This window comes from Patiria miniata, unplaced genomic scaffold, assembly GCF_015706575.1.
Source record: "Patiria miniata isolate m_02_andy unplaced genomic scaffold, ASM1570657v1 HiC_scaffold_19, whole genome shotgun sequence".
Lineage (NCBI taxonomy): Eukaryota > Metazoa > Echinodermata > Asteroidea > Valvatida > Asterinidae > Patiria > Patiria miniata.
This window is the reverse complement of record NW_024037057.1, coordinates 17,360,757-17,385,762: the sequence shown is the minus strand read 5'-3', so window position 1 is coordinate 17,385,762 and position 25,006 is coordinate 17,360,757. Positions and strand designations below refer to the sequence as shown.

General features: G+C 40.4%; 1 protein-coding gene across 4 annotated transcripts in view; it reads left to right on the top strand.

Moving 5' to 3' along the window:
- The window catches only part of LOC119725955 (lipoxygenase homology domain-containing protein 1-like), a 64,307-nt gene that overhangs the window by 16,929 nt on the left and 22,372 nt on the right, over window positions 1–25,006 (top strand). For all 4 annotated transcript variants that reach the window (XM_038197579.1, XM_038197583.1, XM_038197580.1 and 1 more), the window contains 22 exons: window positions 1,366–1,619; window positions 2,447–2,582; window positions 2,820–3,067; window positions 4,267–4,402; window positions 5,176–5,330; window positions 6,616–6,773; window positions 7,587–7,663; window positions 8,319–8,512; window positions 8,945–9,137; window positions 9,882–10,045; window positions 11,253–11,339; window positions 12,369–12,690; window positions 14,037–14,191; window positions 15,360–15,493; window positions 15,715–15,872; window positions 16,908–17,012; window positions 17,838–17,946; window positions 18,804–18,988; window positions 20,262–20,440; window positions 21,441–21,557; window positions 22,052–22,211; window positions 23,930–24,084. In XM_038197579.1, coding sequence (XP_038053507.1) covers window positions 1,366–1,619; window positions 2,447–2,582; window positions 2,820–3,067; window positions 4,267–4,402; window positions 5,176–5,330; window positions 6,616–6,773; window positions 7,587–7,663; window positions 8,319–8,512; window positions 8,945–9,137; window positions 9,882–10,045; window positions 11,253–11,339; window positions 12,369–12,690; window positions 14,037–14,191; window positions 15,360–15,493; window positions 15,715–15,872; window positions 16,908–17,012; window positions 17,838–17,946; window positions 18,804–18,988; window positions 20,262–20,440; window positions 21,441–21,557; window positions 22,052–22,211; window positions 23,930–24,084 — 3,581 coding nt within the window. The remainder of the gene's footprint in view (window positions 1–1,365; window positions 1,620–2,446; window positions 2,583–2,819; window positions 3,068–4,266; window positions 4,403–5,175; window positions 5,331–6,615; window positions 6,774–7,586; window positions 7,664–8,318; window positions 8,513–8,944; window positions 9,138–9,881; window positions 10,046–11,252; window positions 11,340–12,368; window positions 12,691–14,036; window positions 14,192–15,359; window positions 15,494–15,714; window positions 15,873–16,907; window positions 17,013–17,837; window positions 17,947–18,803; window positions 18,989–20,261; window positions 20,441–21,440; window positions 21,558–22,051; window positions 22,212–23,929; window positions 24,085–25,006) is intronic.

The window sequence follows — 25,006 nt, the reverse complement described above, 5'->3', positions numbered from 1 at the left end:
ATCAAACCATTAGTCCTGATTTTGGAACGAAAGGACGTCACGATTGGGTAAAGGCGAATCTCTGATTGGCTTGCGCGCGGCTTGCATTTGAGACATATCAGACGTTATAACTGAGACTTGGCTAGGCTCGGTAAATAACGGGTGATACTCAGACTACCCTCAAGAAGGTTATGTGTAAAGATTACTGTCCGTGCTATTTTTGAGTTTCCCCCTGAAAAGTACCAGTGTTGTATTCGCGTCCTGTCACAAGTCCTTTCACAAGTCCAGTCACAAGTAGCGTAATTTTCGGAATATAGGCCGCGCAGAGTATAAGCCGCAGCACGCAAAAATCTGCAAATTAAGATTTGAAGTCGGCGTATTAGGCACAACGGCATATAAGCCAAACCAGCCGCAGCGGTTTCAATTTTGTAAGGCCTCCAAATTCTGAAGTCAAAAGGCCCTGGACCATTTTCACAACGAATGCTATAAAAAGGGCCACAAAAGTTATATCAAAACAATTACGGTCGATTCCTCTTTTTTATAAAAAGAAATTATGGAATACACCATGTGTCATCTGACTGGAGCGCTACAGTTAAATCTTGCTTTGTGGCAATAGTTGCTGAGTGGTTTTGTCCTAAGAATAAACAGGACCTTTTTCACAACAGAACTTATCTAATTGTTGTGAATACTATAAACGCGTAGTAACGACTTTCTTCAAAAACAGTCAACATAACACAATGCAGACATTTTTATGGACGTATCAATTAATTTCGTAAGGGGTGATTTAGCGCCTGTTTTGGGTTTCACATCGTTTCTTAAATAATTACCAGAAAAAAAACTATATTGTGATGTTTAACAACTGATTGTCGAATAAAGAAATGCCCAAAATTACTCTTTCTGGCATGCTGTCATTTTGAAGAAAAACAATAAAAGAAGGCTATTTCCAAAGATGAGTTAATAGACGTTTTGTTGGAAATTTCTGTATAGTTGTTTTTTATTTTGCGAATACGTGAATGGGTGCGTGCAAGTGTTGACACGATGCACACGTGCGTGTGGTTGTTGTTATTCGTTCATTCAGTGCGTGACATCACCTAGCTGCATTCAACTCAATGAGAATGTGTCCTAGATGCTGATTTCAGATGTCATTGAAAACATGACTCTGCAACTTTTGAATTGAAATCGAAATCCTAGAATATTGTGTTCTTTAGAATATACAGCATTCACAGAGCTAAAGGTTCATCTGGTTAGTTGTTAAGCGCCTGTCTTTAGATTTGGAGCACTTTTGTTGCTTCCTACGGAAGACAAAGCACAAATGACAAATGATGTACTCTATAAGGGAAGCCACCAGATTTTGCCACACTTACTATAATCAAAATTTTGTTCCAGGAATTCCCTACGAAGTTCGCATCACCACCAGCGACAAGCGCGGGGCTGGAACCGACGCAAGAGTCTACATCGTCATGCACGGCGGCAAAAAGGGCGAGGAGACTAGCGGCAAGATCTGGTTGGACGACGGGAAGTTTGAACGTGGCCGGACGGACGTCTGCAGCGTTGAGATCGGAACCATACTGAGCCCTCTATCCAGAATAGACATTGGACATGATAACGCTGGGGTGGGCGCAGGCTGGCATTTGGAGAAGGTAAACAAACGTTCCACGAAAATTATGCTTTAGGTGTCGTTGTAAAGGCCCTGTTTTGTCGTCAAGTCCTCACAATTCATCACACATCCTCACAAGTGCAAGTCCTCACAAGTCCTCACAAAACCTCACAAGTCCTCACTAGTCCTAACAAATCCTAACAAATCCTCACAAGTCCTCACAAATCCTCACAAATCCATTATCCATTAAGTCCTCACAATTCCATCCGTCATCATCACAAGTCCTCACAAGTCCTCACAATTCCATCACAAGTCCATTACAAGTCCTCACAAGTCATCACAATTCCTCACACATCCTCACAAGTCCTCACTAGTCCTCACACGTCATCACAAGTCACAAGTCCTCACAAATCTTCACAAGTCCATCACAAATCCTTACATGTGCAATAAGTCCTCATAAGTCCAATCACAAGTCCTCATAAGTACAATCACAAGTCCTCATAAGTCCAATCACAAGTCCTTGTAAGTCCAACACAAGTCCTTACAAGTCCATCATAAGACCTCAAGTAACAAGCCATTTAAATGAACTCAGACAAAATCATTCCTTTTATATTGTACATCCCCATTACTTGTGACTGGACTTGTGAATAGACTTGTGATAGGCTTGACTACGTGTATAACACTGCAAAAAGGCCACTTTAAAAAAGTGTTACTATGCAACTCAAACATATTCATGAGTGCAAGGCGAATTGTGCAAATTATTACCCAAAAAAAAGCATTTCAGAGTTTACATTTGGAGAGGATTTTACAAAGTATTTGAATTAAATAAACAATTCTATGCGTTTGTTTGGGTTTTTTTGCGGTTACCAGGTTGTGATCGACTGCCCTGCTGCCGGCATTGAGCAGACCTTCCTATGCAATGACTGGCTGGCTGACGATGAGGGCGACAAACGCATAGAGAGGACGCTGACGGAAAACAAGTCCATGAGAAAAACCAAGAAACAAAGTGAGTTCAGAGGCATCGGGAGCATAGTTACTATGCAATGTCATGATGTTGTCATTGTTATCCATTTATGGTGATAAAACAGAAACATTTTCAACCTGTGGTTTGGCAAATTGCCTGGATAGGAGGGGTTAGCCAGATAATGTTACAGTGGGCTGAGTAAAAGATAAACAACAAAATCCTGGTAAGGAAAACACCCTGGTTCGTTAAAAGCAAAATCACCTCATGTTTTACTTACAGAGGAAGTCTGGAACGTCACAGTCTGCACCAGCGACGTGCCCAGCGCCGGCACGGACGCCAACGTCCTCTTCTGTCTCTACGGAGACCAGGGCAAGTCAGACGAGATCAGACTGGAGAACAAGAGCGACAACTTTGAGCGAGGGCAGCAGGACAGCTTCAAGATTGAGATGGTGCCCGTCGGCAAGCCCTACAAGATGAGGGTGTGGCATGATAACAAGGGCATGGCTGCTGGCTGGCATCTAGAAAAGGTAAAAGGGGTCACGGCTAATCGTTGTCTTGCTCCAAGATTGGAGTTGAATTTTGTTTTCCTGACGGAGCTGGTCGTTACGGATTTATTCATTTTTTTAGGTACTACGAAAGAGCTGCCAACTCTCCCTGATTCTGCAGAAAGTTCCCTGAAAATAAACCTATCTTTCCATGTTCTGATGAACAAATTTGACGATCTCCCCGATTATGGAAACTTTTTCCCAATTATGTTGAATGTAATTCTAAATATGTCCCTGATTGTTGTACAAAATCTCCCTGATTGCAAGATGCAAACGTTGGCAGCTAAACAAATTTGATCCATAAAAGTTTGCCTTATACATGTACATGTTGCTGCACATGAATTCATTTATGGTAGTGAAACCGAGGAATCCTCAAAAGCGCCCTAGGCACTGTTTGCTCGCAAGCCTGAAGAAACCTGTAGAGAGAAGACGATGAGCAGAAATTACAGTTTTAGAGGTGGGAGAAACCCCAGAATGATATTCTGGGGAAAAAACCCCAGAATGATATTCTGGGGAAAACCCACGGAATCAGGTACTGGTAAAGACTGAAAACCCAATCCACATGTGGACCAGGGCAGGAATCGAACCCTGGTCACAGCGGTGGAAGGCGAGGAAAGAACCCACTGCGCCAATTAACTCCCCAATATGAATATATGTCGTTGCATAGTCCACTTATATGCCAGGGGAGGTAAATTCAGCATCACTGAGCATTCAGAGCGAAATTCAAAAAGAGTTAAATGTATTCAACTTCAACAAATTTGTAGAGTGAAAAGTTGCCGGATGTTACAAATTTACATTGGCCGTAACTTTTATATCCTGTGTGAACTGGCAGTAAGGGCCCGTCTCAGTTCATATCTGGGACAAGTTCCGGACAAGTTCCAGACATTAAATCAGGTATAAGTTGCAGGATCCTGAATAACTTCCCCCCAATCTTTCCGCAATGAAGTTATCATTGGTGAGTCAAGCAGTTGCAAATGAAAGTTTCCCCAGAACATGTCTGGGAAAAATGCAGTGCGTCAGCCAGACAAAGCAACTAGTCTGAAACGGATATGAATTGACATGGGCCCTAATGACTAACACACATGTAATGCTTTGATAGACTTGGTCTGAATTAAAAGCCATCTTCACAGAGACCTGGTGAGCTTTCAGAAAGTTAGTTTCACAAGATTTGAATCCCACAGATTGACATCCAGCGGGTTTCCTCCAAGAAGTCCTTCACATTCCCCTGCAATCGCTGGCTGGCTAAGAGTGAGGATGACGGGGAGATTGTCCGAGAGATGCCAGCGACGGGAGACAGCATCAAGAAACCACTGCCTCGTAAGTTATATGCACACTGAACTTACGCCTCGAAACGTAGCCCGTTTGTCAAGGGGTTGTTAAGATACCGATAAGTATGCAATGTCACAAAAACAAACGATTCAACATTGTGCGCAGTGGAACGTCGCCTTACTGAACACGGCTATACCGAACATCAGCCTTGGCTCCCAATTTTTGTGTACAAAACGTACTGAACATTGTTGTTGACAAATGTCAACAGAAGAGCGACAAGTGGCTATTACTTCCCCAAGGAATAGAAGGGGAAAGCCACCTGTGTAAGCTCAAATACTGTGTAATAACATGATTTAATAGTTGCACGTATTCAAAGTCATCTTTCAGTTTTGCACATAAAAAATTAAAGAAAAGAGTTTTTGGTTCCAATTTTGACTTTTCTCCATACTGCTTAAAAAGGGTCCTCTCTGTGCTAACCTTAGTGGCACTATGTTTTGTTCATCAATTCGGCCCATTACCCAAAGGCCCACAATGTTTCCCCTTCCAAGTACTTTAGTAGAATATAAACAAAAAATATGTAAATCGTCTATGCAGTTGACTCCAAAAAAGGGTTTCAAAGTCATCACTACTAGGAGGTTGAACTCTTCTTTCTACTTTAAAAATAATAATAATAACAGACATCTCCCTTTTTATAAAAATATTAAACTTGAGTTAAAAACTTTAATATGCCTAGGTCATGGACATTTCACCATGTGTACCCGGAACCACATCGTTTACACTGTTTACACCAACCTTCCTCTGTTTCTGTGTTCCATTGACAGTTGTCAAATACAAGGTCTCGGTCCACACAGCGGACAAATTCGGTGCAGGGACAGACGCCAACGTCTTCTGTAACATCTTCGGTGAGCTGGGCGATACCGGCCAGAGGCCACTCTCTAAATCAGCCACCAACAAGAACAAGTTTGAACGAAAGAATGTAAGCTCACTATTCATGCTCTCATCTTATTTTCACTTTGTTTTGGTGGGAAAAAAAACAAATAATTTTCCCGTCATTTTCCTATCATTTTTCTGTGGCACAGACTAATATCTCATGAATGTCTCCCATGTTTAGACAAACATTTAAATTGAACAGTGTACAATGTATGGCACCTCAGTTTGAGGCATATGGGATCATTTGCGATTATCCCAAAAGTATTACCTTTAACCTGGCTTACAATGTATTATTATCAAAAAAGCTTACTGGTACTAAACATCCTGTGACATTATTCTGTCTGGCTTACTGTCATTTAGAGGAAGTCAGGAAATGTAGCTGATTAAATGATCGTTGGAAATAAAGAGTTTTTGTGATCAAAATGCTGTGCATGGTTTTCACTGCTTTTCTCGAAAAGTTTAATATCCACTGAGCTGAAACTTCAAGAGGTTAATAAAATATTGGGTTTAGCTATAGAAATCTGTCATTGGCATACGTTGCCTGAGTTTTGTAAAAATCTTTTTCAGATCTTTGAAGATGGAAAGGCCTCATTACTGTGCAACGTTGGGAAAAAAATTATGTTTGCTTGTATGAAAATTTAGATTTTTATTTCATTTTATTTAATGGATTTTCTGTTTAGTAATGGTATAATTCTAACTTAAAACAAGGGTGTGTGGCCTGGTGGTTAGGGTTTGTGACTCATAATAAGAGGGTCAGGAATTGTAATCCAGCTGCTTTCTATGTTATGTCCCTCAGCAATCCACTTCACCCCAACTTGTCTCTTTCTACCCACAAGCATACATATAAGCGGGTACAGGCATTAGCTGGGGAGTAATCTGCGATGGACTGGCATGCCATCCAGGGGGAATAGAAATATTCTGAGTCATTTTATGCCAAGGAAACCGGGCAAAAGCACTGGCCAAATGGTATTCGACTTGAGACAGGAGTTTGAATCCAGCTGCTCACTATGTTCCGTCCCTTAGCAATCCACTTTACCCCAACTTGTCTCCACCTAAGAGCATACTTTAGCAGGTACAGGCATTAGCTAGGAAGTAGTCTGTGATGGACTGGCATGCCATCCAGGGGGAATATAAATATTCTGAGTCGTTTCATGCCAAGGAATCCAGACATAAGCACTGGCCGAATGGGTATTGGACTTGAGACAGGAGTTTGAATCAAGCCATGCAAGCTGCTCGCTATGTTCTGTCCCTAATAGCAATCCACTTTACCCCAACTTGTCTCTTTCCACCCAAGAGCATTCTTTCTTTTCCCTGTACTTTGATACTTGTAGGTTGATGAGTTTATCGTTGAAGCAGTCTCACTACGTGCCTTGAAGAAGATCCGTATTGGTCATGACGGTACCGGTGCGGGGGCAGGCTGGATGCTGGATAAGGTGGTGGTACAACAAGAGGGCAAGCAAGACTCAGAAGTTGTCTTCCCTTGCAAAAGGTGAACAACACTAAAAACAAAAGCATTTTATTGCTGTTTTAAACAAAAACCTAAAAATAAGCTGTACATATGTATTCGGTTTTTACTTCAGGATTTTTGAATGAACACCCAATACCAAATTGGAACAATTAGTTTCAATATACTTCATCAGGTATACTTAATGACATAAGTCTTGAGTGTACCAGTAGTCATGTGCTGGAATTTACTACCTTACGGAGACATGCACACAATAGGGAACAAAAGATTGTATTCGTCTTCCACAGGGCAATTTCTATAGATGAATACGTCTCCACAAGAATTTCATGCAATAGATATATGGATTTTACTCAAAAACTAGGAATTTCCAAGGTGGTTTGATCTGTCGCAAATGGAAGAGTTTTAGAAAGGGATATTTAGCCCAAATTTCAGCCCAGGAAATTAATTCTGGTTAAAATAAGAGCATTTTGAAACTTCAATTTAAAACTCGAAAACTTAACTACACGAGAACAAAGAAATGTCTCCACAGGAATACAAATTCCAGTATGGGGGTGTTAGTCTTAACCACAACAGGGCTCTTCGTGCTTGTGTTCTTGGGCAAGACACTTTACTACAATCGCCTCTTAAGACCAAAGACTATGGGTACCTGTCAGGGTCCAAAATAGATTGCACTGAATCTGGAACTGCTGCATAAAACTGATTTCATTGCGTGACGAATAAGATTAAACATGTGTGAAGGGCTCTGGAACATTTACATGGTGTTACATGTAGAAACAGACCAAAACATAGTTGTTTTATAAGTTATAAATCAATTTTGTTTTTCTTTTGGCAATCCAGGTGGCTGGATCGCGATGAGGATGACGGACAGATCGTCAGGGAACTCGTCCCAGAAGGAAACTCACAGCTTCTGTCCAGTAAGTCAGAAGAAAGTTTTAAAAATGTGAAAGGTTGTTTTTGAAAAATTTCCAAGCAGTTGAAGCCACATCAAAACCATGTGTTTCTAATCCTTGTATTGTTCTTTGCAGGGTACATTTGTTGTTGGTAACTTCTGAAATAAATACAGAAATAAATACAATCAGAAGCACCATCATGCAAGAAAGTTAAAAATAACAGATTTTGCTTTGTATGAAAATATGAAAATTATTCTCTGGCTTAAAAATGAAAGGTTTACTCCTCCACTGAATGTTCAAATCAAGGATACCCACTGCCTCAATCCTTCAAAATCCTCCAACAGTCTTGCCTCTCAAAATGCATTCAGCCTCATAAACTCCTCCGAAATCCTCCTCTTCTTCAAACACCATTCAGCCTCAATCCTCCAAAATCAACCAGTACTGAATGTTCATGTGCCCTCAATCCTACACAATCCGCAAAATTGTATGTTGCATTGAACCTCAATCCTCTAAAATCCTCCAAAATCGTCCAGAGGTTTTTGAAGGATTAAGGAAGGTTAGGGCTAATGTGAAAACTATTTATTATTTTCTTAATTTGGAAGTGAATGTGGTTTTGTTCGATGGAAAATTTGTTTGATAGCCCACTTAAGCTTTTTGCAAAACTGTTCTCATCCGACAGCAACCTCATACCACGTGTCAGTCAAGACGGGTGACGAGCGGTCGGCGGGAACAGACGCCAACGTCCACATCAAACTCTTTGGAGAGGACGGGGACTCGGGACTTATCCCTCTCAAACAATCAGAGAACACCAAGAACAAATTTGAGCGAGGACGGACGGACAAATTCACATTGGAAGCCGTGGATATTGGAAAGGTACGTTTATATTATCGTCCCACGCAGATATTTACCAGCCAATGTTCTGAATTTGGATGACACGTTTAAACGTTCACACACACAAATAATCAACTTCCATTCACAAATTTTCTCAGAAATGTCATCAGAATAGAACGTTTCAAATTAGACTTCGTCTTTAAATCTAACTGCACCATTGTTCTATTTCACATTCATAAACACCTGAGAGAGTTTACCCATTTCTATTGGTCCAGAGACTGTCACATGGGGGGCTTCAAATGGTTGATACGGTTGATTTAGCACCAATGTGCAACTACACGCACACTAAGGCAGAGGGCAGCCTTTGTAAAGTATTGTATAAGGTTCAAACCTTTGAACGGTGAACATTGTGCCAAAAGTTGGCTTCAGTGACCATGGCGAGATCGCTTCCTTAATTCTGACTCGATTTTCCAGCTGGAGTACATCAAGATCGGCCATGACGGCTCCGGCCCCGGTGCCGGCTGGTTCCTAGACTCGATTGAGGTAGACATACCATCCAGGGGACTGACCTACATGTTTGCTGCCCATCGCTGGCTGGCTGAAGATGAGGAGGATGGGGAGTTAGAGGTGGAGCTGTATCCAACGGAAAGCAAGAAGTCCAAAGCACGTACGTATGATATTAACCCTCCCGCTGTCTAAACAGTCACAGACAGTCAAAAAAATCAATCCTCTTCCCTGCCATGCCTTTTACACAGGCTAGTCAACAACAATCAGATCATATTTTTAAGCAAGTACTGTGACTAGTCAAACTCAGTCAACAGGCAAAGCAAGCAAGTGGTTAGGCAAAGCTTGCTTATCAATCGCTTACAGTCAAGGCATAGCCGTATCAAGTTACATAAACAGTCACAGCCAGTCAATCCTGCTTTATGTAGGCAGGGAGCACTCAACTGTAAGAACAGTCACGTGACTGAGTTTGACTGAAGATACAACTTTGCACAGAATATAATGTTTGCATAGAAGGGGAAATCTCTAAATGTTGCGAGTATTTTAGCAAGGAGGACTCCTGAAACTCCTTCCAAAGTCTGCATGATACAGCGGTGCCAGCCTCTCTCAGTTCGAGTAAAACCTTGAAAATGAGTTTCATTTTCCCAGTCAGGGAAAATGCAGGGAATTTGGAGCAAAAAAAAAAAAGCCAAAAAATTTGGAAATCTCATGGAATTTGAAATCAAAACTCCAGACTGGACTCGAACCCTCAGCCTGCCGAATTACCCGCAGACCACAAATTCAGTGCTCCGGACCACGAGGCCACGGCACTCCACATTAGAAGTTTTTTCAGTGCCCCAAAAGTATAAGACTTTCTGTATCGCAGTGCAGTGTGATAACTCTATTTGTGTGTTTCGTTGCTCTTTAGGTATCCCTTACGAGATAACAGTCACCACTGGTGGTTGCTCAGGGGCAGGGACGGATGCCAACGTCGTCTTACGCATCTACGGCGAGGATGGCGCGAAGACAGAAGAGTTCAACCTGCGCAACCGCACCGACAACTTTGAGAAGAACAGCGTGGACAAATTCAAGGTATTTAGCATTGACATTTACTAACAAGTGAAAGCGAAAGCAAACGTGAACACAAATTTGTGATGCCACGGCAAGTTTTCAAGCTGCGAATTTGCACATGTTGTTAAAGTCTTGCAAACATCAACAAACAAAACTACCAAATTATTGTGAAACACCTTACTTGACTGTAAGTGAATAATAGTCTCAAGCATCCTGTGAAATCATGGCATTTGGTGTGCTGTCATTTTCAAGAAAAGTGGAATTTTTGTATCAATTTCCAACAATGGGCGGCTGACCATCATTGGAAAACAAATAACTTTCTTTCAAATACTGCCCCCAATTTACCAAATGTAGTAAGTCGGCATTTTGTTTGCAATCAGTTAAACATGTACATGAACGGGTGCAAGCCAGCTAGTCTGTTTCCCTAATCTGACAATTCCCAAACATCTATAAATGGCTGTGTTTCATCTGAAGTAGGGTTTTGCTTGGTTTTTCCAGCATCTGTGAACACAAAACTTTAAACTGGTTAGTGTAACAGTATTTTCTATAAATATTAACGCCCAAATCCATCATCCATATCTGAAAATTTCAGCAAAAATCAACAATGTTGTCTTCAACCTTTTGCATTAGTAAGCTTTCAACCAAGTGATTTGATTTTGAAGCATGAAACTTGGCAGATACCATGCAGGGTCCAAACAACTGGCCCTCTTAACATTTTTTCTATTTGTATATTTCAGGTCAATCCAGTCAGTAATCGTTATTCATTTTCATGTTTTAAAGCCAGAGTCCATCATTTGCAGCTATCCAAAAATAGCGCGTAGTTGCTATAATTCGTCGGATCGGTGCGCGACATCGCGTAGCTGCAATTGGCTAGTGAGAACGTGTATCTGACGCTGAATTCAGGCCCAATTCAAAACATGATTCAGCAACTTTTGATTTGAAACTGAGATCCTAGAATGCTGTTTTTCTCGGAATATACAGCTGAAGCTGAGCTGAAACTTCATCAGGTTAGTTGTTCAGCACTCTTCTTTAGATCTTGAGCACTTTTGTTGCTTCAAACAAACAAAATGCACAAATTACAAATGATGGACTGTACCTTTAACATTTAGAAAAATGCTTTCTGTGTAGATCTGTGTGATTGGAGAAGAGTATATGTAAAAGTAAAAAAAAATTAGCTCAAGCTACTTTCTAAAATATGTTTTAGAAAGTCAATGTGTTTTCCTCGTAGATTGAAGCTGAAGATGTTGGGCCAATCAGCAAGATCCGCATCGGCCATGATGGCACTGGACGCTTTGCTGGCTGGTTCTTGGACAGGGTAAGCCCCCAACTTTCTCAACACCTGAATCAAACTTATAGAATTGTTATGGTTTAATATTAAGTCTGATATTAGCATTTAAGTTTTCACTTTAAAGCTTGTGTGAAATGAGATTTGAAGGTTTGCATGGTGGAAAGATACTAAGACAAGATAAGTTTGCGGTAGCACCATGTGAATAAATCTCTTTTGTGAGTATGTGTTGTTCTGAAAAGAACCAGAGGGACTCAACGTTTCGAACAGTATGCTCTGCCCGTCGTCAGGAGAATGAGGGATTCCATTTGTGTGAAATGTTATGTTAAAAAGTACCATATACATATAGGTGTTACACCATATAGTTGTCAGTTGGTTTGGCAGTAAGGCCAAAAAAAAAAAATATTCGGTCTCTGGTCAGACCAAAGTTCCGGAATTGACGCGGCCACGCGGCTTTTTTTTTTTCTGCAAGCTTGGATTGTACAGACAAGGTGGGGTACTATTTTGCTTTTTTGGTGTCCTCATGTACATTGGTGTCCTTCATAATTTGCTTGGTGCTTTCGATCATTTGCCTTGGTGCAATTTCCCATTCCTTGGTGCTCTTTGGTGAAAAAAATTGAGGAGGTGCGGAAATAAAGGGCGCTGTTGGAGCTACCGCGGAACATTTTGAAGAAAAAAAAAGATCGACGCGCATGATTAAAATCGATGCGCGCTGACCAGAGACCGACTTATTTTTTTTTTGGCCTAACATGGACAACATTTTTATCATTCCTTTTTTTGTTTTGTTAAGTTATAATGTAATAAAAAAAGGTCAAAACGACAAGCTGTTTATTACCTAATATCTCTCGGACACTCAGAACAGCAAAAATGTTTGTTTCTGTGTATGGGGCTTTTTATTTCCATCAGTGAAAGCTTGCAGAGATTTTTGTACAAGCTCATGAAAAACACTCAGAATACGGTATCAAATGTTTTGATCAAACCTTTATAACAACTTACTGAATTTCCACATAGTTAAGTTTTCAAAACCGAAATGATCCTTTCCCAATCTTACTATCGCAGGTCCAAATCGAACGCTTTCCACCAAAGAGGCGCCTGAAACGTCGGAAGTCCCGGTCGAAGACGCGGCCGCCCAGCGACGAGGATGATGACAGCGACAACAATCGATCCAAGAGGCGCCGGTCCAAGTCCAAGAGCCGAACGCGGAGCGACGAGGATGAAAAGAGCGACGACGGGAAGGAGGTTGACGAGAGCCAAGAAACGACCAAGTATCTGTTTGTCTGCAATCGGTGGTTAGCACGCAGCGAGGACGACGGCCAGATCGTCAGGGAACTTGTCCCGACGGACGAGTCTGGGAATGTCCTGAAGAAGAACTCGCTGAAAAGTTAGTATTATGTGGTGAAAACTGGAGTCACCATATGTGATGCAATTAAGCTAAATGAGTCGTTCGGAGATTCAGGCTAAAAGAGGGCCACTTCATCACATCACTTTATCACATCTCTTGGTGTTCTGACTTCCATAATTTTTGAACTAAAGATGGTACCAGCATGCGGTTTTCACAGCAGTAATGCTGAGATTGTGCTCTTTTCAAATCTCTTTAAAAAAAAGGGTCAACAAACGACTCGTGTAGCTTGATCGCATCACAAATGTGAAGCTTTCTGGTGAAATGTGACAGAACTGGGCACAGGCGGTAGTGGAGAAAAATGCAAAAAAAACAAATAGGGGTGGTTTTATTGTTGATTTTCAGACTAATTGATATCTGCAGTCTCCCATGTGTCTGCTACACATTCTCGGTTGCACCACAAACCGACATATCCCATTTTTCTTTGTTTTGAGAAAAAAAAGATTTAAAGTAGGTCATATTATTGTAGGCTCATTCCTTTTACTCCCTGTGCAAGAATTCAAGCTGTTTCGTTTCAGCTAGAAAATGATAGATTAAACTTTATTGTGTGCAATCCGTATCCATCTGATTTGCTTAGTTTTTAAGAAATTCAGTTCCCAAGATACACGTCACTTCGTGAAACAGATTTTTATCATGTTATTCATATTTCATACACTGCGTGTAATAGTGGCCGTGTGCCAGATACGGGATATGTCGGTTCGTTAAATGCTAAATCCACACTTTTCATGTCGACGCTCCTTGGTGATGTCATAGCACCATTGGAATTAGTGTGTAAAGCGGCATATCGTAAAACGTCACTTCGTGGTGAACGATTTCAGAGTTTTTAGAGATATATACCGAAGAGTCTCATTAGTGTTTTTAGTTAATTAGAACTCAGATCAGAATAAAACTTTGTGAGGATGAGCATTTTGATGAGATAAAAACGTTGATGACAAAATCTCAATTTGGCAAAAAATCAAGATACGCCAGTTCGTGGTGTGACCGATGACATATTTTAAGCATGCTGACTAGTGGTTGATTTTTGACAGAGCATGCACCTACACGCTGAAAACAATGAGCAAACGATTGAACCTCCTTCATCAGCTGGCTCCCTGCTGTACATTGCCATGCGCACAGCTATTGATTACCAGCTATGTATCCAACTTCGGAAGACCTGTCGCAAATTGTTCAACGTTATTAACTGGCATGCCTTTGATGATGGTTTACTGGTCGAGGAGTGGTCAGGCATACACAAATGTAGGTCTTGATCATACTAGCTCCGTGATATTTGAATTTGATGCAACCGTTATCATTTTCTTCATTGTATTTTTTGGTGTTTGTTCTTTTAGTGTGCGATTACGTCGTCCACACATACACCGGGGACGTATTCCAAGCGGGAACCGACGCCAACGTCTTTGTCAATATCTACGGTGAGAAGGGAGACACTGGCGAGCGCAGGCTGAAGGACTCAGAGACCAACACGAACAAGTTTGAACGAAACCAGGTAAAATACATGTAACTAGTTATTGTAAAGTAAACCAACTGAGGTTAAGATTACAGTGAAACGCAGCTGTAACGAACACCGCGGGATCCACAGAAATTGTTCGTAATAGCGATTGTTCGGTATAGCGATTTTAAGCTTCTGGTGCTCTGATACTCACTTTTCAGTAAATAGCGCCCTTCAGATCTTCACCTTGCATGTCCTGGTAGTTACTGAAAGACGACGTGTGAACTATTGAATTACGTAATTACACAGGTTTTGAGCTTACTACCTATATCGATGGGTGTCTTTCCCCTTCTATATTCCTTGGGGAAATAATAGTCACTTGTCGCTTTTCTGTTGACATTTTTCTACAACAATTTTCAGTACATTTTGAACACAAACAATTTGGAGCCAAGCACGGTGTTCAGTAAAGCCGAATGTTCGGTATAGCGATGTTCGGTATAGCGACATTCCACTCTATTGAAAATCCTGTTTAGGCCCAAATCATTATCAAGTTAACTGGTTATAGTATAAAGAAAAATCCATCTTATGAATGGTTATAGTATTGTAATCCAGAGTTGAAAAACAATTCTTGAATTTTTTTTTATGACCAGTGCCGCCGATCATGTTCAGATGTTCCCTCCTCCCCACCTATTAAATTTTACAACATGCAGAAACTGTCAGGATTTTTTTTGTCCATTATCATCGTCCCAATTATCAACTCAAATCTACGACATTAAAGAGGTTTCATACACTTTGATTGGTCGTTGTGGTCTTGTACCGTCATACGCAGCTCATTATCAGCTACGTTTGTACACGGCAAGCATTTATCTCTCACTGCACGTCAGCTGTGATATGCACAATAATTTGTTGATTTGTAATTCTCTTCTGTGCTTATTTATTAAATGATGTATGATTTATTTAAAAGAGGATGAATTGCTGAATATATGTGCCATTTGTGTGTATTTCAAAGCAGGATGAGCCACAGACACAATACTGCTATTTTAGGTTAAGTAATCGGGTTCCGATAACTATGTGTACTCATTCACAATGTGAAACGACGTAATGGTTGGTAACGGTTCCAGATAGCTGAAAGTATGCACACAGGTATCGGTTCAGATGCAACACATCTCCATTGACGGAAAATTCATCGTTTAATTGCCTGTATTTTTGTGTTTTCTGTTGACAGGAGGACATTTTCAAGATGGAGGCTGGGGATCTGGGTGGGATGAAGAAGCTGAAGATCAGACATGACAACTCAGGCCCTGGTGCCAACTGGTTCCTGGATCGGGTGGAAGTGGAGGACAAAATGCACAATCGCAGGTTGGTGACGGTCAAACAGCAACTCTGAAATTATGTGACTTTTCAGTAATGCTTAAATGACCGCCCTTTACTCTGAATTCCATGAATATTTCTTTGATGAGAAAAATTCACGTACTCATATTTTTTACAAATATGCACGTTTAACCCTAACCCCATAACTCTCTAGGGTATTTTGGCTAGAAACCGTACATAAAATAAAAACATTCTTGTCCGTATTTTAGGTATTATTTCCCCTGTCAGAGGTGGCTAGCGACAGGCAAAGATGACGGCCAAATATCACGCGATCTCATCCCAGTGGAGAAAGAGGTCATTCAGAGGTCGTTGTCAAGGCGACGGTCATCCACATCAGTCAGGGAGGAGATTGCGTTGGAAGCTAAAGGTGCGTTGTCTGTCACATTCTTAAGTTTTCAATCTGTTACACTTTGTGTCAGATCTTTTACGCAACAAATAAGTGGATTCCACATAAGCACATTTTTTGAAGTATGGAAAAAACAAAGTAATTTAGGTTTTCATCTACATGTAGATACATATTGTGCAGAAAAAAAATATTGACATGAAGTGAATTGTTCTTAGGAACGTATTCTGTGCAACTTTCTACTCCTCTTAAATATGTGACAATATTTGACATCCTTTTGTTGGTTAATGTCATTGAAAGTGCACTTCTTTAAACGTTTACGATTTCCCATGCTCTTCTGGACAACTGAGGGCGCTGTTGCCGTGATGTCATTTCAGGATGACACTGTTCAGTTTAGGGGTTTTCTGTTCCTTTTGTGAACCCAAAACTTTTATTGAAAATATTTGTGAGAAAAGTTTGCTAATGGTTTTACTGCTATGTACTGACACAACAACGAAATATTCAGAGTTCTGGCAACTTTTGGCACTGAAATAGCTGTAACGTTGAGGTTTCTGCCTGAAAGGACATCACACTTTTGCTCGTGAATGTGGAAATTTGCATTTGTATAAAAACCAAACGGCACCAAAATACCCTTGAAAATAACAAAACGAAGAGTGAAAAATATTGTTAAACGGGACAAAAACGTGCATTTCCCAAGATTGCATTAAAAATAAAATACATTATTTCCCATTGTGCAAGATTCATTGTCAGTGCTCTAAATATAAACTTTCGGGTTTTGTTCTATAAAAATTGAAAAGCAATTGTTCAAGTGCAAACAATCCTTCTGAGGGACACAAGAGCTGTTACAATTTAACTGTTTCGGGGTGTAAGGTTAAAATACTGTAGAGACAACTATGTGAATTCTTTGAGTTTATTGTCTCATACTATAATTAATGTCTGCTGTGGTTGCAAGTTTTAAATCCCGGTCAAGTTAATTTGTTTGTTTAAGCTTGAAAAAAGGGGAAGTTTAGTCAGTGTCCCATTGTGATTTAATATGATTATTGATGTCTTTGTTAACAGCCTCCATGGAGACATACCATGTGTTTGTGACCACAGCTGATGTCCGTGGTGCCGGCACTGACGCTAACGTGTACATCGTCTTGTACGGTGAAAACGATGACACAGGTATTGAGAACAGTTTTACACCTTTGTAGGTATTAATAATGGTTTCCACTTGTGAGTTACGGAAAATCAACCGACTATTTCCAAAGGCAAAATTCAGTAGCCTAAATAACATTAAAAAAAGACAATATAGCAGCCAGAGCTGCTGGCATGAATGAATGTTTATAAAAACTATGGTTAAAATAGTTTTATGAGGTGACTGATGGAATGTTCCATTTTCGCCTCGTCGAATGGAACATTCCAAATGAAATTATTCTTTCCATTGCATAAATGTGAAATATGTATTATTTGATTTACACCCTGAATAAAACCTTCTTATCTGATTGGTCAGAGCCAGCAATAGTGTCACCATGGAATGGAACTTCTGTCTTTTGCCTTGTGGCCTCGCTGTGCATTGGGACGAATAATTCAGTGGCATGTGATCAACAACCCACCAATCAGACGACAGGGATTTATTCAGTTGTTATATAATTGCAAATGGCCTTTTTTTGTGTTGTCTTGATTACTTTGGGGATTTTTTCGCTTTACAGATGATTATGCAATAAATGAAATTTGAAGGTTTTACCAATTTATCATGCAGTTTAAAGAGCGTGTGCAAAGATATATCGGTGTATGTTATTTTTTTAAAGAATTCTGAGTATCTAAGAAAGTGTGACAACATTTTCATCATGTAGAAAAATTCTTGGGGAATACACCATTGTTCCAACTTAAATCTTTCGACTGCTGCGGCAGTGTCAATCTGCTATGATTTCTGAACTGTTTTTGTGTTTGTAGTTTACATTTTTACCCTGTTCGCAAAATCATGAGTTTCTTTGTTTTGTTGATCAGGCCAGCATTTCCTGAAAGCGTCCAAGACAAACCGTGACAAGTTTGAGCGAGGGAAGACAGACGAGTTTATCATCGAGGCCGTGGATATCGGACAGATCCAAAAAATCAAGTATGCACTTGTTTATAACCATATGTAAATTGATTCAGGTGGTCGGCAATGCGCTCAAATGTCCCGCCCAGTGCCTTTGTTGCCAGGGAGCGGGTACCTGTGCCTGAAGTCAATATCGTCACCGTTTTCACGAAGAGCCACACATGTCAAAAATGACAATTTTTTCAATTTTGATTAGTTTTTTTTACTATTTCGCTTTAAAACATCGTACTTAACCATTTTGACATGCTTCTGTCAGCAAAACATCATAAATTTTTTCATTACATTAATGATGCAAGGGGCAGGCATCTCATTAGTGCATTTTTGGGTTTTTTTTACAAAGAGACATGAACATAGGTGCCCCTTGAACACGTACAAAACATATTGGATGGAAAGGCGTAAAAGTAGGTCAAATGAGATTGTGTTTTCACGAAGAGCCACGCATCTTTATTACATTATCAGTTGCGCATGTGTATCACACGCATTCCTTCCCTATGGAAAACACATTGAACAGAAAGCCTAAATATAGGAAACGTGGATTTTTGTTTTCATGAAGGGACACACATCTTTACTAATTAATTTTGGCTAGTTAACTATTGTGCTGATTCTAATTACTGGGTTTACATAAAAGTTTACCTTTCAAGGAATCGTGTGAATGCGTTCTTACTGCATAAAGGTGTTGCAAAGTAGTAGTTTTTGCAGTTTTAAAATAGTAAGAATTTGTTTTTCTTCAAAATTCACATGTGTGGCTCTTCGTAAAAATGGTGACAATAAATTCAGAAAAGTTTGTTAAAACCCAAGCACTTCTGCAAAGGCATCTACCCTGAAGACTTCACAATAATCTTTCTGTTTGCCATTACTATCTATTCTTGTCACAGGATTGGCCACGACAACAAAGGAGGCTTTGCGGGCTGGAAGCTGGACAAGGTTGAAATTGATGCGCCGTCCCTGGGTAAGAGGTGGTACTTCCCGTGCGGTCGCTGGCTAGATAAGGGCGAGGACGACGGACAGATTGAGAGAATTCTGCACCCAGTGGAGACTAGGACAGAGGAGTACCAAAAACGTGAGTAGAAAAGGAACCTGAAATTCAACAATTTTTTTTATTTTTTTAACTCTTAACTGTGGGATTACCATTGGAATGGTGTACAATAAAATAGCATGTTAAGAGCTGTGATATCTCCTGTTTGCATCAAAGGATTTGCATGTACATTGGAGTAGTTGCAGATAATTATATAATAATGTATGGCTTTGAGGGGATACAAAAATATATTGCACAAGCTTCGACAATATTGCACGATATTCTTGTATCCCCCGATGAAAAGCCATCCGATACTATTATTATATTGTTTATATCAGGCTGACTTGATTCGCTAGAAATACAAATCAAGACACTGTCTTCATTTCTCCTTTTTCGTCAAACTATTTGAAGCTGCCATTGTAATTGTTGACAACAGTGCGCGTATGTATACCTGGCCTGCTGCGTGCTGCGTTGGCGACTTGTTTGACGGTACTGCGCGCTACGCTCTGTTGACTGGTTGACAACTATGAGTTTCTACGCTCTTGATCATGGGGGAACCAGCGAAAATGTGCACAATCCGGGTACTTTGACTGACAATATTGTTGTCATCCGGGTACGTTTTACAAAAGCATAAAATACGCTGAATAATTTTTACCGCTGGAAGCCTGATATAAATAATATTATACAACACCTGAATAAATCCCCGTCATCTGATTGGTGGACCGTTGATCACATGTCATTATTGTCCCAACGCACGGCGTGCGCACAGCACGCAGCACACAGTGCAATGGAAGTTCTATTGTACGGTGAATAGAACTTCAATCGCACGGTGTCACTGCTGGTGGTGGTGGGGCTGTTTTGAATTGAGATGAATTGAATATGATGGTTCTCAACTTGCCTGTTTAACGGTTTGCATAAATGAAATATGATGAACTTGTCAAAGTTTTAAACAGTTTTTAACCTGAGTAAATTGGCTATTAAAAGTCAACCAATCAGATGACAAAGATTTATTCAGGTGTTATATAAAACAAATAATGAATGTTTCACGTTCGTGCAATGGAAAAAATAATTTCATTCGGTGACAGATGAAATGTTCCATTCTATTCGATTTTGCCTTGTGGAATAGAACATTTCATCTGTCACCTCTTGAAATTATTCTTACCATTGCACTCACAAACATTCATTATTTGCATAATACCATACATACTTTACAGTGCTATAAAAAATTGAAATCCATTCCTTGAAGATTTGGTGATTTCTTCATGTACAAATATATTGGGACACGTTGTATAACCATTGTTTTTGCTGTCTCTTTCAGATGTGCCTTATGAGTTCACAGTCCACACCAGCGATGTATCTGGTGCTGGGACGGACTCTGATGTCTTTGTCACCCTGTATGGTCAGGAGGTAGTGACGGGCCAGAAGAGTCTCTGTCAAACCAAGAAACAGAGGAAGGAATGCTTCGAGAGAAACCAAGTCGACAAATTTGTCATTGAGGTATGTCTTCAAACAAAACAGTTTCAAAACAACGATTCCCAACGATTTTGTATTGCACTTTGCGTAGAATGTGTACAGCCGTTTTCTATGAATGAGATCTCGAGAGCTGCTATTTAGCAGGCATGCGGCTATAGACCTTTATCATGCTCCCACCATTTTATTCATGTTCCCTGTATCCAATAACAGTACTGAATGATACTGTTTATTATGCAATAAGGAACCAGACTATTTTCCCTTCCAGCCTCGCTTTGGTTACATTGATCTGAATGGGAAAAAAATCAAATGGCTGCAACATGATAATGGTCTATTGTTCCGATTATCGCCGTTCATTGTGCTGCAGGCATGGGGCTATTGTCCCCCGTATTATCGCCGTTCATTGAGCTGTGGCTGCTCAGAACGTTTGTTACTAACTAACTAACTAACTAACTAACGAACTGACTAACGTATGTACTAACAGAGAGACACGATGATTTGTTGAGCTCCTGTCTGCAGCTTAAAAGTAAAATTTAAATGTAAGAACTGATTGTCTCCTCCTGTAGATTTGTATATCAATTTCATCACAACACCGTTTTTGGTCATGTTGAGTCCGAAAGACAACTTGGTTGATGTTTTGTGTACATATTTACAACAGTTTCAAAATTGGCGTGTACCGTTTTTGACAAACGATGATTTGTCAATATACAGTGCCATGAAAGGTGCATTTTTTTGTTGACTGTCTCAAGGAAAAAGGTACAATCAGAGACCAAGGGGTATTTTTTTTATGATATTAAGAACAAATTCTTTTTCCCATCCGACTAAATCTTTGCAAATATGCTTATCATGATCTCTGTTCATGCATGCTAGACTTCAATGAAATGTATCATTGCATATCTAAAATGATCATAGAAGAAAAAGGCCTGGCTAAAATATTGACTGTACAATGTAGTATTTAAAGAAATGTGATTTGGATTGTCATGTTTTGAGTGGGTTTTGTTGTTTATTGTTTCTTTGTTTTTTCCAGCTTGAAGACGTTGGGGAAACAATAGAAAAGCTACGCATCGGACATGACAACGCCGGGTTTGGGGCAGCGTGGCATCTGAACAAGGTGGAAGTACGCAGGCTCTTGGAAAACTCAAAGGTATGTGCCTTTTCCATGTTACACTTTTGTGCTGTGGAGCATCTTTCTTGTGCACTGCAGAGTTGTGTACAAACATTTAATGAAAGGGTAATTTTGGAAAAGTGGGGGTAGTTTAAAATTTTAAAATTTTAAATTGAAATAGAAGATGATTTATATTATATTTTGGTTAAAAACCTCAGATTTGTGTACAAACATTTCATGAAAGGGTAACTTTGGAAAAGTGGGGGTAGTTTAATATTCTAAAATTTCAAATTGAAATAGAAGATGATTAATATTATATTTTGGTTAAAAAAAATTCAGAAATCTTAACAAAAATTACCACAATCTGTGGTTGGAGTGTTGTAAAACAATATTTACTGCTTTAACTTGTGGTACAGTAAAATTAGCCTCCCTCGGAATATAAAAAACACTCCATGGATCGCTTTGGTCGGCTAGTTTTACTGCACAACTCGAGAAGTCAACGTTTGTATATTATTCCTTGTATTGGACTGCAGGGTTCCAGGACCTACGTCTTCCCCTGCAATCGCTGGCTGTCCCGTAAGGAAGACGACGGGGAGATTATACGGGAGCTTGTCCCCGCCCAGATCACTGAAGAGAAAGTCAGGAAGGACGGAAGCATGAAGAAGAAAGAAGTCAAACAGGACACTCTAACAAGTGAGCCATCTTCACACTATGTTTCATCACGAACTGACACTCACGTGCGCGTGAGTGCGCTGCACGCACGCCTATTTACAGAATCAGGATATTCATTACAAACAGTTCAGTCGCATCTTCCATAGACGACCACGCGCATATACTTGTAGTGGCATGAACACGAGGCGCTCTACTCCATAGCGATTCTACACAAAGCAAAGAAAAAGACGGCCTCACGGCTGTTTCCAAGACTTTCAGATTAATGCACACCGAGTTTAAACTAGAAGATATATTACTTAAACATTCTGGAGGAAAAGTTTTACAAAATGAACAACTAAACATCGGTACCTGGTACATTTCCCTACTTGTGACAACACGCACATTTTGACTAACAGCAGAATGAGCAACGGAGATTTGCACGTAATTGACAGTGTGACCGACGGGCTACCGCAGTGTACGTACTGTACTGAAAGTTCCCGTATTTATGACGCGCCGTTACTTCAAGTAATAAATGCACACTTGGCACTGTAAAGAGGATTTTGTAAGCTTCATTTTGATCGGTCATTCAATGCAGTTGGTAAAACTAATACCCCGTACCAAGGACCAAACAAATTTGTCTACTCAACAGTCCTTTGGCCGCCATAAAATACGGCGAACATCAGTTTTGCTACGCTCCACCACTGTGTTGTTACTAAGTAACAACTCAACGCGCACGCGCCCGCGCGATCAGGCAATGGTAGACTTGTACTGACACACACGGCGTATACACACATGCAAGGGATAAACGCAATTGCTGCGACAAAAAACGTTCCACACGCACTTCACGTAATCAATAACTGACTTAATGAAGTTTAATACTGCTGTTCATGTTGCGACTCGCCGTGTACAAACTGTTTGTAATGTTTGGGTTTCACGAACTGACATTCTCCACAGTGCGGTACTTTTAGAGCACACCCCGTGCATTTTCGGTTTCACGAACTGACACTGTTCTTAATGTTACCAATTGAAACGTTTTTTAATTAAAAATGTGTATAACCACACAAGTACACGGATGGATTAGATTCATGTCAAACCTTTCAAACCGTTTTTCTCCATTCTGTATTGCCGCATCATGCTTGGGTGTCACTTCATGAAAACGAAAATGTACGGGGTGCGCTCTAAAAGTGCCGCACTGTGGAGGATGTCACTTTGTGAAACCCAAAATATGCTGCGCACTCACGCGCGCGTGCGTGTCAGTTCGTGGTGACAGTGACGATTTGTCTTTATCCCAAAGTTAATTTCGTTCCAAAGTTAGATTAAGTCTAACCCCCTGGGCCTTTTTGCTAGGATGCACGCTCAATCCTTGAAAATCCTCCAACTGTCACTATTGATAGGTTTAGGCAGCACTGATGATTTCCAGAAGCAGTCCGGATGATTTCAATTAGAATCTAGACCTAAATTTATGCATCGTGGCTAACCAAAAACAACACAAGATGCATGTACAGCCTAGACATTGACACAATGCATCCTCCAAAATTAACTGACGCATTTTTGCCAGCGCCAACTAGATGAGCAGTTAGCAAAGTGTTTGTTTTCTGAAGAAAGCTTACCCTACTGAAAGTTGGAAATTGTTTTAAATTCTACATACAGTTTTGGACAAAGCATAATTGTTGTTGTAAAGTTAAAATACTGAGTCTTTCAGAAAAGGGGCAAGCTATATCAATAAACTTGTTAAATTTGGTTTTCTCTTTTATCTACAGTGAAGAAGTATGCAGCTCACGTGTACACCGGTGACGTGTTCCGTGCAGGCACTGATGCCAACGTGTTCTGCACGCTGTTCGGCGAGAACGGCGACAGTGGGGAACGACAACTACGCAACTCTGAGACCTACACAGACAAGTTTGAGCGCGGGCATGTAAGTCATAATAGAGTGAGGCTGAACCTTTTTGAACCCAGGATCGTTTGCATTTATCCCAAAAGTAACCTGGCGAATTATTATCAAAAAGCTTACTTGGATTATAGATCATTTAACAATTGTTGACTGCTGTGATGTGGGATATGAAGTTTTTAACACCCGAGGGACGCATAGCACCTGATGCAAAGCCAACGGTGCTATGTGTAAGTCAAATTAAGTTTTCAAATAAAAGAAGGTAATTATATAAATTGCATGAATAATAATAGTACTTTTATCTGAAATTACAAACGACACTTGTTTTGTTATTTCGTGCCAATAACTCAAAAAGATAAATGGTTGTAACTTTAATAACGTGTGAAAAAAAAAGAAATTAACTCAGTGTTTTGTTACCTTTGATAACTCAAGGTTTTCATTTTCTGCCGGACATGAGATCGAGAAGAACGTTTGACGTTGAAGTTCTCATTGCGCAAAGCTAGCACGACCGGCAGATTCCACACGCACGTTAACACCAGGTTCCACACGCACGTAACACGCGCAATAAACGCAGTGCGATATCGCCCTCAGTGTGTGTGACCGCGGATCCTCTACACAAGGATAAAGACTCATCTGAGCTTATGTACAAAATGTACAGAAATGTTTGTCTAGGGGCGTGATATGCCTCGTCTGCGCATAAAACAACACATAGAACATGTAGAACAATGCGCGCCATGCTCACCGACAGCTGGTGTCCTGACGGAAATTTGACCACTGAAAGACTGCAGTCTTTCGCGGAGTCTCGTGCTCGCGCACCCACGATTTGCAAGTGCCATATCACCTCTAACCAGAGATTTGGGGAAGTCGTTTGTCCTTGTGTATAGAGGATCCGTGGTGTAACATGCATTTTGATTGTCCAGACACGTGGCCGACCTAGACCAGTGAAAGT